The sequence below is a fragment of the Choristoneura fumiferana genome, chromosome 29 (genome assembly GCF_025370935.1).
Source record: "Choristoneura fumiferana chromosome 29, NRCan_CFum_1, whole genome shotgun sequence".
In the NCBI taxonomy this organism is placed as follows: Eukaryota; Metazoa; Arthropoda; class Insecta; order Lepidoptera; family Tortricidae; genus Choristoneura; species Choristoneura fumiferana.
The window spans coordinates 1,392,010-1,412,473 of NC_133500.1; the positions used below are offsets into that span (position 1 = coordinate 1,392,010).

At 39.0% G+C, this 20,464-nt stretch overlaps 1 protein-coding gene and 1 pseudogene across 2 annotated transcripts in view; one reads left to right on the forward strand and one right to left on the reverse strand.

Annotated features, from left to right (window-relative positions):
• Window positions 1–1,244: 1,244 nt before the first annotated feature.
• On the forward strand, window positions 1,245–15,553 carry LOC141444168 (transmembrane channel-like protein 7; the record flags this gene model as incomplete). Its single annotated transcript, XM_074109627.1, is given in 3 exon segments — window positions 1,245–1,352; window positions 7,221–7,321; window positions 8,643–15,553. Coding segments are annotated over 3 exon segments (2,195 nt in total), but the record flags the coding sequence as incomplete, so codon positions are not given.
• A 2,973-nt stretch (window positions 15,554–18,526) lies between these two features.
• The window catches only part of LOC141444054 (actin-related protein 2-like), a 12,484-nt pseudogene continuing 10,546 nt past the window's right edge, over window positions 18,527–20,464 (reverse strand). Inside the window, exons 6-8 of the transcript XR_012453122.1 lie at window positions 20,248–20,463; window positions 19,669–19,797; window positions 18,527–19,407 (exon numbers count right to left, since the gene is read on the reverse strand). The product of XR_012453122.1 is annotated as an actin-related protein 2-like (transcript). The remainder of the gene's footprint in view (window positions 19,408–19,668; window positions 19,798–20,247; window position 20,464) is intronic.

Consider the following 20,464-nt stretch of genomic DNA (forward strand, 5'->3'; position numbering starts at 1 on the left):
GGTTTCGTTTTCGATTCCGATAAGATAAACTAAATTGAAAATATCTGGTTCCGCTTTCGGTTCCGATAAAACCACATCCGTTACATCCCTAGTGTAGACACTCGCTCTATCTTGATCAAGCTCGTCTGTTTATTTATTTAGAAAGTACATCCACATCATGTATATTATTCAATTATCAATTTGAGCCATATTATAAACTATTTAAGGTACTTTATTCCGATATACATGACAATTACGGAGCACATGTCATTGACCATAAATGCGAGATGTCCATTACAATGTTAAATACTCATACTTAGCCAGCAATTCCCTACTTATGCCACGACAATAATCTACTATTATCCCTGTTCCAGAGTAAAATGCCAACCTAACCATGTCGGGCGGCAACTCATCGAAGGGCAAGTCGCGAGCGCGGGCACTCGGGGTGGGAGGAGGCGGGGGCGAGTTCTACAGGAGCTGTATCCTGGCGCGGAGCAGGAACTGTTCGACAACCTCCAGCGGCTGATGCCACAAGCTTGCGACGTTACTGCCCTCTAAACAGCGAGGAGTAAGTGGATCACGAACTAGCATGGCTCGATTGATGGAGTGTTCTAGCCAGTGGCTCTAACAGGGGGGCGGAAGGGGCGGCCCGCCCCGGGCCTCCGGTCTTGGGGGGCCAAATGCTTCCGCGTTCCCTGAACAAGACTTTAAAAATGTGTTTATACCTAATTTTTTTAACTACTTTTTTTTTTAAGCTGGGGGGGCTCATTCAGCTTTGCCGCCCGGGCCTCTCACGGGCTTAGTCCGCCACTGGTTATAACACTGGCTACATATACCTACTCCCGTGAGGGAGGAAGCTGTGTTGAGTACCTAAGTGCCGTGTCCTACCTTAAGAGGACGTGGTAGGATAGGAGCAAAGCAATACGGGATATATCTTGTCAGCATTTAATAAAGTACCCTATTATTATGTAGAGAGCGTATGAACTTTATTATTTATTCATAACAATAATTAACAGAATTAATGATATTGTAACGGATAACTCACGTCTTAAACCCAAAAAAAACGTCTTATTAGTTTTTCTTTTACAAATATACAATTTTACTCGCAAATGTGATGAAAAACATTGTATGTCGCACGGGCGGTACTAGAATTACGAACATCGACTCATTAAAGCCCTCAGTCTTCGACTTCGGGCTTCTAATAGACTCTCGTTCGTAATTCCTTATTTACCGCCCTTAAGAAACAATGTACTATTATTTTACAGCTACGACGGTGAAGCGCGTGCGTTCACAAAATGAGCGCCGCCAGTCGACGTACGCGCGCACCACGCAGAGCCGCGACCACCATCTGTCCATGCTGCCGGACCTCTCGGGTAGGTCACTCCACAGCTTAAACTATAGATAGGGTTACTAGAGTTTACCCGCGGTTTCGCACGCATAAACTGTTCGATCTGGTAGTTACAAGTTACAATTGCAATTTCGGGATTTTACAAAAGTTCCCTGGGAACTCCCAAAATTTATATTGTGGTCTTCATTGAGGTTTATCCCAATCCCGTGGGAATATCGGGATAAAAAGTAGCCTATATGTTATTCCAGACGTCCAGCTATCTACGTACCAAATTGATTAATTTTATTTGTCGGATAAATGTGATGCCGTCTCCGTCTATTCGAACAAAACAAACAGAGACAGAAACAGGGGGTTTGTATAATTGCTTGAAACCCACTGACAGCGGTGGCGAAGCGATGCGGCGCGGCGCGGAGGCGTACCGGTTGTAATATTCGAGCTAACATGAAGGAGTCCACATAGAATACCGCGCGGGAAATAAGCCTGGAGTGGTCTGTGTGGCCTCTTTCATTGTAGCTCGAATATTACAACCGGTACCGCCTCCGCGCCGCGCCGTACTGCTCCGCCACCGCTGTCAGTGGGTTTCAAGCTTTAAGGCTGCGGCATTTCAACCAGAGATGTGCGAGAATGTGTTGCAAGGAATGTATTCATGAACCAGTAGAAACGCTCCATTTACCTAGCCTCGCTCCGCTCGTTTGTTTCTGGGCCAATCAACTTTTTTACCGACACTAATCTGTCCACGATATTTTTCAAACATGAATACATGCCAACCTACTTAAGGCGCGCTTATAGAAGAATTTTCGGTATTTGAGGGGGTGAAGCAGACGACGCGGTGGAGGCGAATGCGGGGCGTCCAGCGCAACGCCTCGCGCGTCTGTCACGCAGCCCGTTGACGGCCTTATTCTGTTCGTATCCGTATTCTGGTTAATGTGAGTTCCGGATTTTTCGTTAAAATTATAATTACACAATTTTCGGTTTAATTAAGAAATTCTTCGTTTAATGTAAATAGTCTTGGTAATAAAGAAATAATTTATCCCTCTTCATGCCCACAGTTTAATTTGTAATGTAGGTAATGGATAGACATTAAGACTGAATAGGTAGACAGACGAAATAAAAATACATAGGTAAATCAATACAAATAAAAAAAAACAATTTTATTTTAATCTGAAAATCTAGATTACAAGCTAGGCAAATCTACACATATAATAAAACAGTAAAGAAATAGTTGTCTGTTCACTTTTAACAAATCAAATCAAATCGTTTATTCAGTAAATAGGCCGCAATGGGCACTTTTACACGTCATTTTTTAAACTACCAGCGCTTTCGGAAAGACCATCATTGTCAGGAAAAATGCGCAGCAAGAAACTTGGCAGAGAGTCACTTTTTCAAAATGTAATACTTTAAAACTACAGTATACAACCCTTACCCAAACCATACAGTCAAAAAAATGAATGTAGGAACCATGTTCTTAGTCCCATAACACAAGCTTTGCTAAGCTTACTTTGGACTAGGTCAATAGGTGTGAATTTCCCGTGATATTTATTTTATTTTATTTATTTTATGTTCTAAGAAACATGTGCGAGCTGTAGCCAAAGATAAAAAATATGTTTTAGCGCACAGAACAACTTTGACAGATATAAAGATTATGAGTATGCGTAAAGTAGTTATTGCATCAATACAAAAATACAAATCGAAAATACAAACTTAGACATGGATGCACAGAAAAACCAGAAAAAGAGACCAGCGCTGGGAATCGAACCCAGGTCCTCAGCAATCCGTGCTGCGTGCTATAACCCCTACACACCGCTGGACAGGAATTTAGACACGAATTTTTCCTATGCATACATATCTCAGGTTGCTTATTTCTACTACGCTACTTATGCAGCAGCACTAGCGACATCTATGTTTCGCGCTCTCATCGAGAGACGTCACATTCTTTCGGAACCAACCGCTCACCCAGACAAGAGATGTCGCTACTAAGCAATCAAATTATGATTGGTTATTTGGAGTCTTTTTGTATTTTTTTATTTCAACTCCAAATTTGTTACTTTTACGGGTATCCCGTGAAACCATATCGAAAATACAAACTTAGACATGGATGCACATAAGTACTAGTGCTGCTGCATAAGTAGCGTAGTAGAAATAAGCAACCTGAGATATGTATGCATAGGAAAAAATCGTGTCTAAATTCCTGTCCAGCGGTGGTGTAGGGGTTATAGCACGCAGCACGGATTGCTGAGGACCTGGGTTCGATTCCCAGCGCTGGTCTCTTTTTCTGGTTTTTCTGTGCATCCATGTCTAAGTTTGTATTTTCGATATGGTTTCACGGGATACCCGTAAAAGTAACAAATTTGGAGTTGAAATAAAAAATACAAAAGACTCCAAATAACCAATCATAATTTGATTGCTTAGTAGCGACATCTCTTGTCTGGGTGAGCGGTTGGTTCCGAAAGAATGTGACGTCTCTCGATGAGAGCGCGAAACATAGATGTCGCTAGTGCTGCTGCATAAGTAGCGTAGTAGAAATAAGCAACCTGAGATATGTATGCATAGGAAAAATTCGTGTCTAAATTCCTGTCCAGCGGTGGTGTAGGGGTTATAGCACGCAGCACGGATTGCTGAGGACCTGGGTTCGATTCCCAGCGCTGGTCTCTTTTTCTGGTTTTTCTGTGCATCCATGTCTAAGTTTGTATTTTCGATATGGTTTCACGGGATACCCGTAAAAGTAACAAATTTGGAGTTGAAATAAAAAATACAAAAAGACTCCAAATAACCAATCATAACAAAAATACAAGTCAGAACACCAGAAACCAGAAGCAATAAGAGGTTGCATGAAAAAACATTTTTTGCAACTCACACGTAGCTGTTTTCCACGACTTGGCCTCACTAATTCGCGGAAGAGCAAGACAGATATTCATTTTTTTATTTTTTTTTCAATAAGAGGTTTTAGAAACGAAGTTAAGAACTCCGAAGTTCAGAACTACATCAGAACTGCGTAAGAACTGCACTCCGATTGCCTAAAATGGCAGTCCTCTGACAGTCGGGTGCAGTGCTGATGCAGTTGCACTAACTGCGCAATAACTCCCATTTTGCAGCCGGATTCCAGTTGGAGTGCATGTTTTTGACAATAATTTACTAGTGCAACCAAATGCGACCATCTTATTTTATTAAAATAATTTATGTTAAATAACTTGGCTGAATGCAAGATATTAACCTTTGCCTGCAATTAAATGAGAAAATTGAAACTGTTGTGTCACTATCAGAAATGTCAGTGAATCTGACAAAGGGATCAAGCAAGGCTACTACGACACTTGAAACTCGAAGTTCGTGTCGTGCGGTCCCTCTGACACTTATACTATTTAATACGAGAGCGAGAGGGACGGTACGATACGAACTTCGAGTTTCGTAGTAGCCGCAAGGTTCGCCGCGTGTTCGCCGTGAGTAGTATAAGGTTATACAACGTGCCTACAATTTGTACCTATGGCAGTCGCGGTAGAATCTGGACGAAGCCGTCCGCATCCGTGAGCGCCAACCAGCTTGCGGTCGTAGTACGAATGTGAAATCCGCTCAGCAGGGCTACTACGAAACTCGAAGTTCGTGGGTTGCGGTCCCTCTGATACTTATACTATTTACAGTGCAAGCTCAGGGGGCCTCGAAATTCTGCTTTATAGCTGATGATAAAGTTGCTTAGAAAGTATTTGTATATATAATGATTTTACTTCAAAAAACCTTACCAGTTTTGATAGCAGTGGGCCCATTTTTTTATTTGTCCCAGGGCCCTAGGTTACCTAGCTACGCCACTGACTATTTAGTACGAGAGCGAGAGGGACCGCACGACACGAACTTCGAGTTTGGAGTTTCGTAGTAGCCCTGCTGACTCGGCCCGACTCCGGCGTAGGTACTTACCGTTTAGGTACTCTAATGCTTCTCATATGTGCTCTGAGTTCACTTATGCGTTTCCTCTTCGCTTAACTTTTTTAATACTGCGATTACCCATATTATTTGCTCTCAAAAGTAGTACTAGCGCGTTAGAAAAATGTGCACAGGTCCGTCGTCGACTACGTACACGCGTGTACTGGCGACTGGGCAATACTTCGCCGCCGCCGCGCGCTAGAACCGTTTTATTTGCCAAAGACGAAATAAATTGGTATGATTGATGTACTCAACCTATTGAAAATCTATGAAGCATAAATCTAAATCTACTAAAAAACTATTTAATAAAGCAAATTTTGTGTTGATATTCATAATATTTTTCATAATATTTGGTTTAACGTGTAAATGAAGGCTCTTTTTCAAAAAAATAATCTATCGAGGTTTTTGTCAGCAATCGTGTTTTTGATGAAGTCAAAAACTAGCTAATAGACTGAAAATACACATATAAAAAAATTGCAGTTGTAAGTATTGTGTAAGTATATTTTAAATATTTTCTAAAATTGTAGTTTGTGAAATATCTTGTTGGAAGTACGATTTTTTGGTAACGCTGAGACAATTTTGGTAACGCAGGAGACGCCCAAAGTGTCGGTAAATTATCATCATTTACTTGTTACAAGTGAACAGTACTAGGTAATGTCATAATGTTAATAAATATTTTATTTCATGGTATCTGGTATGTTTATTGGACAAATTTTATCCTGAACAATAATCGTATCGATTCGTATGATAAAATAGCGAGTGTTTATTTTTAGTTGGTTCGATTCCCGGGTGAGACAAGCGAAGTTTAGAAGATATATTTGAATGCAGTTTGGTTTCATTTTAGAAATAAAGAAATGTTTCCTTTCAGTACAATCAGCTAACTAAAGGATTTAAGGTAGTTGCCCCCAGGGCCCATAGATTTTTTCCACCCTGTATAGTATGTACGGTGAGGTAGATGACTATAAGACCGCTCCTGCTGGAGAGAAGACAACTTGACAAAAATACATACAGTCGAACGTAGAACCTCCTCCTTCTTTGAAGTCTGTTAAAAATAAATGATCATGTTTAGAACTGATAAAGTAAAAAAATATAAATTAGCTTTTCATTGAAAACAAAATAAACACATCAACCTCGTAATTTAATTACTATAAAACAATAAACATTAATTACCTATTGATAACTGAGTTCGTCGACATTCGTATCATTATCTCTTAATTTATATTCATTGCACGCTATAACGCCGATAGATAACTGAACATCATAAATATTTAGGGATCAATGACGTATAAATTAAGTAAGTAAAACCAAATATCCCTACAAATGTTAAGTATAACTGCATTTTTTTTATAAAAAAATAATAAATATGATATAATGCGTATATTTTGACAATATACGTATGTGTGACAGTATATGTTAAAATCCGTGGTGACCTACTGGTTTGACTCCAAGCAGAGGATCGTGGGTTCAAACCCGGGCTCTTACCTCTTGAGTTTTCCAAAATTCGTGTGCGAAATTACATTTAAAATTTACCACGAGCTTGCGAAGTTCCCAATCCGCACTGGGCCCGCGTGGGAGCTACGGCGCAGGCCCTCTCATTCTTATAGGAGGCGTGTGCCCAGCAGTGGGTCGTATATAGGCTGAGACGATATTATTACAGTCGTAATTTTTTTACGGCACCGTCGGTGCGCGAGTCCCGCTCACATTTGGCTGGTTTTAAACCCCGACGCAAAAAGAGGGGTGTTACAAGTTTGACTGCTATGTGTGTGTCGGTCTGTGGCACCGTAGCTCTTAAACGGGCGGACCGATTTGAATGCAGTTGTTTTTTATTTGAAATCAGGGTTTCTAGCCATGGTTCTTAGACATGTTTCATCGAAATCGGTTCAGCCGTTTTGAGAAATTGATCTTTGAAGTGACAAAGTCGGTGGTTTTCCAACTTTGGTTGGTTAAGTTATTATCTAAATAGATGAAATTAATCATGTTACAGAAAACCTATCGAACGAGGAGCGGACATGGGAGGAGATCATGCAGATCAAGGCTATGCCGGTGCCGATGAACCAGAAGAGGGAGCTGAAGGCACGGCTTCAGGTAATTTCAGCTACTGTGGCAAACAGACTTTCTTTCAAAGTTGCACCCGTACTAAGCTGGGGCGGGTCGCTAGTAAGTCAAACTAGATCTTAAAAAACCGGACAAGTGCGAGTCGGACTCGCGCACGAAGGGTTCCGTACCATTATCAATACATTAGATATTAGCAAAAAAAAACGGCAATAAAAAACAAGTTGATGTAAGTTTTTGCCGTTAAGTATTAATATCAAGTAAAAAAACGGCAAACAATCATGTTTGTTGTATGGGACCCCCCTTAAATATTTATTTTATTCTGTTTTTAGTATTTGTTGTTATAGCGGCCACAGTAATACATAATCTGTGAAAATTTCAAGTGTCCAACTATTACGACTCAAGAGCCCTGTGACAGACGGACGGACAGACAGACAGGAGATTCTAACCCTATAAAAGATAGAAAACACATTTATTTAACGTCAGAAAAAAATATACAATTACAGAACAAAAGAATCACCAATCAAGCATCTGTTAAAGCTATTAGGTTTTTATTAAGAAAATATTAAGAAAATACAAAATATCCATAGGACTAAAACTACTATTAAATTAAAATAACTAAAACTAAAACTTTAATTAAAAAACAGAAGTGGGCCTCTTGGCATGGTTCCCATCACGCAGGCAGCATTCCCGCGTTGAACTACGATTGAGATTCTTTGCGCGAGAAAGCTGCCGGCGCGAGGGTTGCCTGTTGCCTCCCTTAACATATTGCTGAGCTCCCTGTGTAGCTCCAGCGCACCCTTACCCCAAGGACCTAGAGTCTCGACGCCGAAAGCAAAGAAATGATATTGGGCGCCGAGACAGCTATATTTTGTGACCTTGAGGCGTTCCCGGGCGTCTGCCGCCGCCCCCGAATATTTGGTGGTTGCTGGTAGGTAGGACGCCGCCAGGGTATCTGTACAGGTAGCGTCCCACACCAGCGCACGGCCAGTCTTCCAGCATCTGAATTTACCATCATCATCATCCCCAGCCTATATACGTCCCACTACTGGGCACAGGCCTCCTCTCAGAACAAGAGAGCTTGGGCCATAGTTCCCACGCGGGCCCAGTGCGGATTGGGAACTTCACACGCACCATTAAATTGCTTCGCAGGTTTGTGCAGGTGTCCTCACGATGTTTTCCTTCACCGCATAGCTCGTGGTAAATTTCAAATGTAATTCCGCACATGAATTTCGAAAAACTCAGAGGTGCGAGCCGGGGTTTGAACCCACGACCCTCTGTTTGAGAGGCGATAGGTCAAACCACTAGGCCACCACGGCTCCACGGAATTTACCATACTTTTATCAAATTCCAGAACGCAACAAAACTGCGCCTCGTCGGCTTAGAGCAACTCCAATGGCGGCAAAGGAAAGTATGGCACCGCTTCCGCGTCAGACTCGCGGAAATAATGGCCAAGTTGGAACTCTGGCACTCCCCGCTGCGGGAGATAGAGGGCAGCTTCGGTACAGGCGTAGTCTCCTACTTCCTCTTCCTACGCTGGCTGTTATTCCTAAACCTAGTAATATCCCTACTAGTCATAATCTTCCTAATATTACCAAAGACTTTACTAGTCGATGAAACTCACACTTGCAACTACGAAGCGAATTCCACTGTATGCTGTGCAGAAGCATATTTAGAAAGGAATTTAACAGATAGCAACGTCTTTCTCGATGTCATACAAGGTACCGGGTGGATGGAAAGAACCGTTTTATTCTACGGTGTATATAGTAATCAAATATATACGTATTATTTCGATAAGTTATACTCCCAGATGTATTATAACATGCCATTGGCTTACATACTAGTGCCGATCTCATGGGCGCTGCTATCTTTAATCGCCATAGTTAAAACTGGAGCTAGAGGGTTTAAAGAAAGGTTAGTTGAAAGCGAGGGTCAGTTCTACATGTATTGTAATCTAGTTTTCGGCGGATGGGACTTTTGTATACATAACGATAAATCCGCCAAAATAAAACACAGAGCTCTATACAATGAAATCAAAGGATGCATAGAAGAAGAAAGGTTCAAAGAGGAAAAGCAGTTAAGAAGCAGAGAGAGTCAGATTTTATTACATCTGAAAAGGTTATTCGTAAATTTGCTGGTTCTATCCATGTTGGTAGCATCAGGCATTTTGATATACGTTACTTTTGATTTTTCTGTAAAAAAACTAGCCGATTTATCACAAAATGCTAATCCGGACGAATATCTAAACCACACTGTCAAACGGAGCATGTCTCTTTTGAATAAAGACGGCTCGTACAACTTTGGCCAGCTGCCTATAACTCTACTTGAATTCTTACCTTACATCTGTATAGTCGCTTTAAACATTCTAGTACCAGAAGTATTCAATTATCTGATAAAATTCGAGGAATACATGCCCGCTAGAGTTATCATAGTCACTTTACTACGGACAGTTCTACTTAGATTGTCCTCTTTAGGAGTATTACTGAGTCAGATATATCAAAGAGTGACAGACGACAGTCAAATTTGCGCTTCCAGCAACGAGGACCCCTCTAGACTAGAATGCTGGGAAACCTACGTCGGCCAACAGCTATACAAGCTAATACTAACCGATTTCGCTTTACAATTCTTCACGACATTCTTTATAAACTTGCCGCGAGCTTTCATCGCTCGACATACAGTCAGTCGCTGTTTCAAAATCATCGGGGAACAAGACTTTTACCTCCCCAAACATGTGCTAGACATAGTATATACACAAACTATCATATGGATGGGTACATTCTTCTGCCCTTTCTTACCTCTTATCGGCACAATATTCTACTTCATAATATTCTACGTAAAGAAGTTCACTTGTTTAATTAACTGCACACCATCTCCTGTTGTTTACAAAGCATCTAAATCGAAGTCTTTATTCATGTCAGTTTTGCTCCTAGGTTTCGTTATATCCATAGTGCCTGTAGCGTACTCCATCGCAGAGTTATACCCATCCTTGAACTGTGGACCATACCGCGGTCTTTCTACTGTGTGGGAATTTGCTGTGGCAACGTTCCAGGGTTTCCCTGAAGTAGTACATACAGTTATCTTCTTTATCGGTACATCGGCGTTCGCTATACCAGCGTTCGCTGTGATGCTGTTCTTTTTGTACTACTATTGGGCGGTTGCGACTGCTAACAGACATATGGTGGTAGTGTTGAAGAACCAGTTGGTTCTAGAAGGACATGATAAGCAGTTTCTGTTGAATAGACTGTCTGCTTTTATAAGGCAGCATCAGAAGAAGTGCGAGAGGAGGAATAGGGCAAGCTTTGCTGAGGACGACTCGTCTATCAGACAGAGCTCTAAGTAGTCTAAGCGAGAGTAAAGCTAATATTTGTTTGACGTGACGTGCCGTGACGCGTCAGAACGGTATCGGTTTCATTTTAAGCTTTAAGCTAGAGAGGTAAGACAAACCAGCTAGTTGTTACAATAATTCCGCGAAGGGTTACGAAACTTAAAAATAATAATGATAAATCAATATATAATTTGGACAGTTTAGTTCAGTGTTTTTAGATGTGGGTTGCGACCCCCTGGGGGGTCGCTAAACCTCTTTAGGGGGGTCGCGGAGCCCCTATTAGATGCTGGGAACACTACTTCAGTAAAAAAAAGTTTAAAAATCTTTATTAAGTAAATGCGTTAACTAATAATATTTGTCACAAAATAAAATACATGAAAAAAAACAACGGGTGGTCGCGAAATATTTATTCATACTAAAGGGGTCGTGTCCTGTAAAAGGTTGAAAAATACTGGTTTAGTTTATTGAACTTTCAGTACAGATCTAATAAATAATAAATATCATGGGACACTTGACACCAATTGACCTAGTCCCAAACTAAGCAAAGCTTGTACTATGGATACTAGGCAACGGATAAACATACTTATATAGATAAATACATACTTAAATACATATTAAACATCCAAGACCCGAGAACAAACATTCGTGTTATTCACACAAATATCTGCCCCGGCCGGGATTCGAACCCAGGACCTCAAGCTTCATAGTCAGGTTCTCTAACCACTTAGCCATCCGGTCGTCAAGATCTAATTGAAGAATTTGCACTGTAAATGTTCTAAAGAATAGAATACTGATTTTTGTAAGTATATGTCGTGAAATGAAACTACTTACTTTATGATGATGGTAAGATTACTTTGATGATGTGATAGACCAGTGTTTTTCAAACTGTGGGTCGTGAGCCCCCGGGGGGTCGCGGTATCTATAAAATACTCTCACAGGATAATAAAAATAACTAAGCGGAGGGGGTCGCCAAATATTTTACAAACCAAGGGGGGTCGCGTCCTGAAAAAGTTTGAAAAACACTGTGATAGACAAAGGAAAAGTCGTCCAAACAATCAAAACTGCATATAATGTTAATCGGGATTGTTTGTCCAGGTCAAAACAACGTAAAGTTCAGTCCTTAAAAATCTTATATACCTACTATGCTTAAATATCACCGTACGAAATAACTGTAAGTTGGATAAAAAAACTTTCTGACGCGTTACGCACGTCGTGTCACACAAATGTATATCCAGCTTAAGAAGGGTCATACACGGATTAAAAATCAGTTTTCTTTCTGTACACATAATGCATCGTATGTAAATAATAATTAGCAGTGATGTTGTCTTTACTTATAACTGTATATTCCATAGACAAGTAAACATTCTGTGCATGACCCAAGATCTTAATTATAGGCAATGAAATTTCAAGATGTTAAGTATCTAGTAGATTTTATTGCGAGGCTCTCGAGTTGATGTTAGAACAGCAAAAGTACAGTCGCGTTCTTATACTTCTGAGCAAAAATTAAATCATAATATATCAGAACACGCTTCTACGCTGTTAACATGAGTCGTGTTTACATATTTTTGATCAAATTTTTACTCAAATGTGAACCCGGTACCAAAATACGGTGGTTCTACTAGTTAGTATTGTAAATGCGAAAGCTTGTATTATTGTTACACTCACGCTGAAAGTTGTCCGCTAAGCCGTTTTAGCGTATAAGGTTGGGTTCACACGGCGCAGTCCTGCACGATTTTTTATCGTACACGTTTTATACGACGTCCCCGACGTAATCGTTCACACGTCTTTTGTACGACGTCGTAGAAACGACGTGTCAACGGTTCAACACAAAGTTATATGCCACTAATTATTCGATGAAACGTGTACGATACAAAATCGTGCAGGACTGCGCCGTGTGAACCCAGTCTAAGAGTACAAAATAAATAGGCCAGTCAAATCAAACACAAAGAAAACTTAAAAATTCTCACACCGAAAATGCAGCTTTAGTTTTGAGGTTTTAATGTATAATTTTACTCTTAACACAAACTTTCGCGTTCATAATATGAGTAGGATAATACGTTTTATCTCTCGTCAACTCGAATGACCCGCTTAGTTCTAAATTATTTATAAAAAAAAAACTTAAATCAATTCTAAAACGTATTTTTATTCTAAACTGTCAAACGAAGTTCGCTCACTTTATCTTCCATTTTGTCTTAGCAAATGTTTTTTGATTACTTTATTACATTTAATAGTGATGTAAATTTTGTACAATAACGTCGGTTTTAGATAAAATTAAAAGGCTGCTAGCGTCGTAAGTTTAACGAAATAAAGCTTGATTAAGTTAACGAAGCTTTTGGCGTTACATATAGACGTGACATCGTGCAAATTGACATGAAAAAAGTCTATTCAAAGTCTAGATTTAGAATGATACACTACTACTATTGTTTTACTATCGCAATAGCCATAGTTATTATTATTAGATTACAGTTTTTTTTTTGGTTGACTCGCCTTAAAGGCCAAATGCACTAGGTTCTTGATTTTGTTTACTACTTGCTTTTAAATTTTATATGTATGAGGTAGATGGGGCGATGGGGCGTGTGCAGTCGGGAAAATCAATTATCGGCGACTAGGAAGCGAGGGCCCAGACAGAGCCGGACTCTCACTGCCTTAAAAGGGAATTTTCAGAAAAAATTGTACCCTTTACTTCTTTTTTAAAAACTAACAGTTTTTGGGTTATTTCTACTCAGATGTGTAGGCACTATCGATTTAAGCAATAAGTGTCCCACCTTTACTGTCAGTTTTTGATATGGACCGTCCCAAAAGTGACAAATAAATTTTAGTATGGATAATTAAGGCAAAACGGGGTACATATTTTTCTGAAAACCCCCAAAAATCGGGTGCCCCTTATTTCCTATGTCCTAATATAAATTCGCATAATAGATTTGGCATAACATAAACAATTGTGCATAACATACATGCATAATTATAAAAAATCAAAATTATTTAGTATAATAATAAATTCGTATAATTGAAATGTGCGTAACATTATTAACTATAACTTTAATTGTTATAAAATGAATTCATAATTTTATCAAGCGAGTGAATAAGCCTGGTCAGGGCAAAACCTACTAGGTTAGGTTCAGAAGGCTTCAATGTTAGGTATTTGTTTATAACAGCCCGATAATACATAGATATTTACACATAATAGTTCACTTCTGCATATTTCAATTAGGAATATTAATTTTATACGAATTAATATAGACCCTAAAAATCCCGGCTGCGCGCCCAACTCCCTGGAGCTTGAATAAATAAGATTTGATATTCCATCCTCTATATTGAACGCCTTCATGTTTTGTTAACTTGATTAAACCAGAAACAGTTCAAGGGCTGCCATATTGGTTAAATAATAGCTAAAAAGAGCAACATGTAAAACCATTATATCTGCCCTTGCTATTCTGGGCAGGCTTTAAGGATGCGTTTCTACCAGAGATGTGCGTGGACTGCGAGGATGTTTGTCATGAACCAATAGAATAGCTAGAGCTGCGCTGAGCGAGAACAGGTAAATGAAGCGTTTCTATTGGTTAATGACAAACACATTGCTCGTAACGCATCCTCGCACGTCTCCGGTGAAAACGTAGCCTTATACTGTTTCTACACTTAGCTAATGTTAGATGATTATCGAGACAGGAGTGTCTATAAGCGAACAGCTGAGTGTGGTGACAGCGTAACAGTGTCTAAGGAAATATTACAGAATTTGAAAAAAAAAAAAAATGATGCTAAATAATGGATTATTCACGTATTGTGTTTTTTATATATTAATAGTTGAATTTTACAGCGCATTGGTTTTATAAACTGATAAATAAATTATTAGGACGAAGAACTACGCAAAGGGGAACCCTCCCTCTCGCACGAAGCTATTGCCCGAAATTTCGTAAAAAAACTCTTTATTTATTATAAAAAATTGCCTTAAAATATTCTTTTATTAGTAGCGATTTTTGCGAGATAATGTTAAATAATTAATAAACTTTAATTTATTTTAACCCGTTAAATGACGAACAACGGTTGTTGAACTACAACATAATTCTATCCGATTAAAATGAAGATATGAATGTATAAAAACTTCCTCCTTTTTTGAAGTCGGTTAAAAATGATTTCAGATAACCTATGTAGGTCTTATTGCGTCCAAGTCTTATTACATTATATCTGAAATAATACATGTTCAATTTCCTTTGACACTGGATTATACTTGTATAATGTAACTGTAGTAATTGATCTCTTTTTTATACTAACATAAATCTGACTGTTACTTCTTATACACTTAGTTTAGTTCGTTAATATAAAAATTCGAGATTACTAATGAGGCCATTACATTAAGGGCCATGCACACTGCATTTTTTAGACGCACCGTCAACACGCATCGATAGCGCGTTATTAATTCTACAAAGCATTTTGCGTTTATATCGATACAAACGCGCTTGCATTATACAGACACGTTAGCATCGCGTCTGTGTATGTATGAACGGAATAATAAATAGAAGGCAGGTATTCAAAGGTCTACACGCTGCGTCTAATTCGCGTACGTATTGCGCGTGTATCGATACAAACGCGCATCACCTGTGCGTTTAAATGAACGCGGTATGCATGCATAAATAGGCCCTAAGTCATATAAGACAGGGTTACTCAAAGTGGGGTACGCGAACCCCTAGGGGTTCGCTATTCGACGGTAGAGGGTTCGCGACTACGTGACTCCAAAAACCACCAGGCTGCAAGACTAGCAAGATGATTAAGATTGGTTTTTGGAGTCTTTTTGTATTTTTTATTTTTAGTTTCTCCAACAGTCAATTGTATTACTTGAGGGGTTCGCTATGGTCTAGAAACTTTAACAGGGGTACGTGGAGCCATAAGTTTGAGAAACCCTGATATAAGACAATACATGCGGTGACCGCAACAGTGTAAAAAACTTAGCATGTCACTAGTTTCCGAGCTACAAGCATACCGGGCCTAAACGTTGAGGCGAAGTGCGACTCAACGCGTGCGGTGACACGAGTTATGCGATAACAGAGAAGCATACAAGGCACGTTCTTATTCGCCTACGGCAGTGGCTACTTGTACTATTACTTATTCTGTGGCATTAGGCGGATAGGGGGCTATTACGAAATTCGTATCGTACCGTCCCTCTCACTCTCGTACTAAATTAAGCGTCAGCGAGACGGTGAGATACGAAGTTTGAATCATAGTCCTATAGGGTCAGACTAATGTAACGACGATAGATAACCTTCGCTGCCCGAAGTTTGAATTAAGTTCGGCGAACGCATTAGGTGAATGAAGTGTAATTAAATTCGGTGCCGCATAAATTTACACTGCACTATTTTTTTTACGTATAATGTCACAAATTTAATTATTTTAATAAGCGCACATGGATGAACTGTTTTTGAATAAGTATACTATACCTATTTACAAGTACTGCGGCTTCTAGAAATATTGCTCTATCATTTCGTGCCAAATATTTAGGTTCTTTTTAATAACGTATTTTATTTTATAGTTGAATATACTTATCAGTTTTTAAAATACTCTATCTTTAGAAATAATTATTTATTAGGTAATTGGAATGATAAAATTTATTTATTTTAAAAGTAAATATACATGTTTAACCCAGCCGTCCTGACTTCCCGCTGCTGTAATTAAAAAAAAAGATTTTTTTTAAGTGCTTATCTAACTTGCGTAAGCGATGTAAAAAATTATGTTTTGGCGACTTTGTTTTATACTGTATAAAGAAACGTTTACCTAAACAAATACACCAACGCCTCATTTAGTATATATATACCTAAAGTACTCACTAAATTATTATATGGACGTAACACTCAGTGGCGTAGCGTGGGTAACAGCCGCCCGGGGCGGAAGATAATTTTGCCGCCCTCTTATTTAGGTTTTAAAAAACCATATATAGTACCTATACAAGATATCAATACATACCACGTTTTTTGTCTTTCTAAATGGCGCCACTGTTGCGTGAGGTTTTTAGTGTGGCTTTCAAAGTCTGTTATTACGGGCGTGAAAACAAAGTTTAGATTAAAATCATATATAATCACCTTAAAACCGTACCATAAAAATATCGAGCAACCACAGTGTTGCGTAGTCCCGTTTTGTTCGGGACAAAAAGGGAAGACAAAAGTTTCCGAAAAACAAAACTGTCTCAAAACACAGACATTCATTGCCCCGTAACGCATAATTGCCATAATTAATTACAGGTAATGCAAAATATTCACAACATTATTCTAATTATAAATAAACCCGCGTAGCTCACGCAAAAACTATGAGATTTGACATTTCGGAGACCTCGCGCTACACTGGCGCCTCTAGCGGCGAATTCATACGCGATAAGCCCTCATTATTGAAAGGGGATTCCCCGATTTCGTCACGGTATAAGTAATGGAAAATTTTGTGCTCATTCTAAACTGTCCGGAAAAAGTTGTGAAATATATTATTATCTAGATATTATTCAGTATTTTTTATTATGGAATTTTGCCGCCCCACTACGCTACGCCACTGGTAAAACTATGTAACCGTAGCCGTTTGGCTTTGCCCAAAAGCCCAGATGACGTGTAAGTCTAATGATACAGAAGGCATTCAGTCAAATACTTTTAACTTTGCCATAACGTGCCAGATACAGTAGAATATATTTACTATAATAACAGAATACTTCACATGCAAATATAGGTGTGAGTGCGGTTAATGTATGCCTCGTATCAGTCGACCTGGGATGTACGACGTGATAATTCGAGCCCTTGCGTAATTTGTTTCCAGTAGGTATACGAAATTATCGGGTCGATTGGGCGTATGGCCATGGTCAACTGCAAAGAATCAATTCGGCCAAAGTTGCAAAAATATGTATAAACAACTTATGGACTTATTAGTAAGGTCGTCTATACATATTTTTGTAACTTTGCCAATATTTTTGTAGTTGACTGTACAGTCCAGGAAACTGAATCGCGTACCGGGGTGGAACCATTTCATAATCAATTTCGCTATAATTTCTTTGGCAGATGTATGGGATGTCAACATGTGTGCAACGACTCTATTGTTAACGTCGTAGAAGCACGTTCAGATATTTTTGATCAAATTTTTGCTCAAAAGTTTATGAACTCGACTGTACGTGATTCAATTTCCTCGACTGTACATTAAACGCACCCGTAGTTTGAAAATAGTTTTCTAAGATGGCCGATAGATGCCGTTAGTAGTATCGATTTTTACTCCACTGCCAGTTTTTACTACAAAAAGAATTCAGTATCAGTTTATTGTAAGTTTATACTATAATCTAAGAAACAGCAGTATTCAAAACGACAGACTTCAGTTAGCATTTTCTAGACTTTAAATAGTTTAAGCAACACTATGTATTTACTTGTACATATAAAAATAACACTGTATTTGTTCTTATACATAATAAAAAACTGTTTAGTACTGAAATGACGAGTTTTTCTTTAAAATTAAATTTAAACCTTACTTGCCGGTTTTTGTGTTACCTACCTACTACAAAAACCAATTCAAAATTTTAGACATCTGCTGAACATGTTTGACACGTGACGTGGGTATTGCCAGTGATATCGTTTCACTCCAATGTCTGCCTGTAGCATCGCGGCTTTCAAACGGATGGACCGATTTTGATGCAGTTTTCTTTACATAAAAGCTTGTTGCCTTGCGGTGGGTCATAGCTATATTTCATTAAAATCGATTCAGCCATTTTTGAGATATTTAAACTTCGAAATGACAATGGCGGTGCGTTAACGTTAGGATATTCCATCCAGAATTGATTATCGCCACTTTTTTGCTTCTCTTGCTATTAATGCGCACATGTTTATTTGTTTTATATGCTTTATAAGGCATATGACGAGCCGCAATTTTCTACCAACTTAAAAATACAAATAAAAAGGCACATATAATATCTTAATTTATTTAGACTATACACGATTGCGTATTAATTTGTGAAAAAAGTTTACATAATACCATAAATTCATAATTTGAATAAAATAAATGCAGAATATCCAACAGTCTTTTTATTCTAAGGATTAATTTCAACTTGATTCTGCTAACAATAATCACGTGTGAAAAATTACGTTTATTCTGTCATGTTTGGTTCTGTTTTTCTACAAAAATGTTAATTGTATGACATAAAACAGTAGAAAGGCCACCACTTTTTTTGCCGCGGTCACATTTTTTATGTAAAATGCTCTAACATGGCAACATTCGGGTGACACTCTTTCCCGGCCCGGATAATACCGACATGGAAACACCGACCCTGTTTTGTGTGCACGCCCATAGAAACTGCCATGAGCTTCTATGGGTGTGTACACGAAAAACAGAGTCCGTATTCGGGCCGGGAAACGTGTCACCCCAACATTCGTATTTCCAATTTTAGTTCTTTTTCATCCTTTTTCTACTGTTTTATATCGTACTCTAAGGCCGTCTTGCAGGAAAAAATAAATCTAGATTTAGTAGTTAATCCAGGCTTAAGCTTGACAGTTCCATACAATTTGACACTACTAAACTGAGCTTAACGCTAACTCGAGATTTATGTGTTTACTGCAAGTGGGCCTAAAACGATGTCATTTAACGGTCAATATATAATAATATTACTTTCATTAAACAGTTAACTCATACAAAACTAGTGTAATGGAATTGATCACTTCTTAGAAAACTAATACTCAGGAAATCTTAATAGAAATTGAAAGGGAAATCATACATTTTTTTACAATATTAATTTAGAACTGTAATTTCATTAACTTGCACGGGGACCCAGCTTTCTCAGACACGATATGCCCTGAAAAATAAAAATAGAAAAAGGTTAATACACTCTGCCTTCAAAAATGGAACCCTTAAACACCGCCACTTGGTTTTCTATTTTAATATTTTGTATGTTACGTGCACTAGTTGTGAGTAAACTATATAAAAAAAAATCAAGTCAAAATAGCACAAGGGCAGATGTCCCCTTATCCAGCTACGGCCTATAGCAATAAAATAACGATTTAATTTTTCAACCTTGGGCCGTGTAAACAGCCCTAGCAGCAGTGAGTGCAGTCACCTGTTCCTGATACTCGTTCCTGGACAGCCAGAAGTTGTCTCTGTTCTTGCAGACTTCAGCCAGCACAGCGCCGCCGATGAACACCATGTCCTTGCGCCGCGGGGGGTCCTCAATGCGGATCTTGAATTTCTGCCGACACCAAATATGTGAGCGTTAAGTGTGGGTATGAAATTGAGTGAGTACAAAGAAGAGTATGAATGTGAATGTGTGTAAGAGTATAAGTAAGAAATCGAGCGTGAGTATGAGTATGATAATGAATGCAAGTAAGTGTGTGAGTATGAATATGAACATGAAATTGATTTGAGCAAAATGTGAGTATGAAATTGAGTTTGAGTAAGAGTAAGAGCATGAAATTGAGTGTGAGTAAAAGTAAGAGTATGAAATTGTGTGTGAATATGAGTGTGAGTGTGTGCGTGAGTGCGAGTACAGTCAAGGGCAAAGATATCAACACGGCCAAAGTTACAAAAACATGTATACACGACTTTATGCACTTAACATTAAGGTCGTGTATACATATTTTTGTAACTTTGGCCGTGTCGATGTCTTCGCCCTTGACTGTATATGTGCGCGTGCACTCACGGCGAGCTTGTCGGTGTCGTTCTTGAGCACGCGCTCCAGATAGAGCTGCTTGATCTCCCGCTCGAGCCGCGACGGCAGCCCGGGGTACATGGTGGAGCCCCCGCTCAGCACTATGTGCTTGTACAGTTCGTTGCGCATGTCTATGTCAGCCGCCTGACAACAAAATAGATTGTACAACAAGAGCACAAAACGAGCCGTTTTACCCGAGACGGTTTCA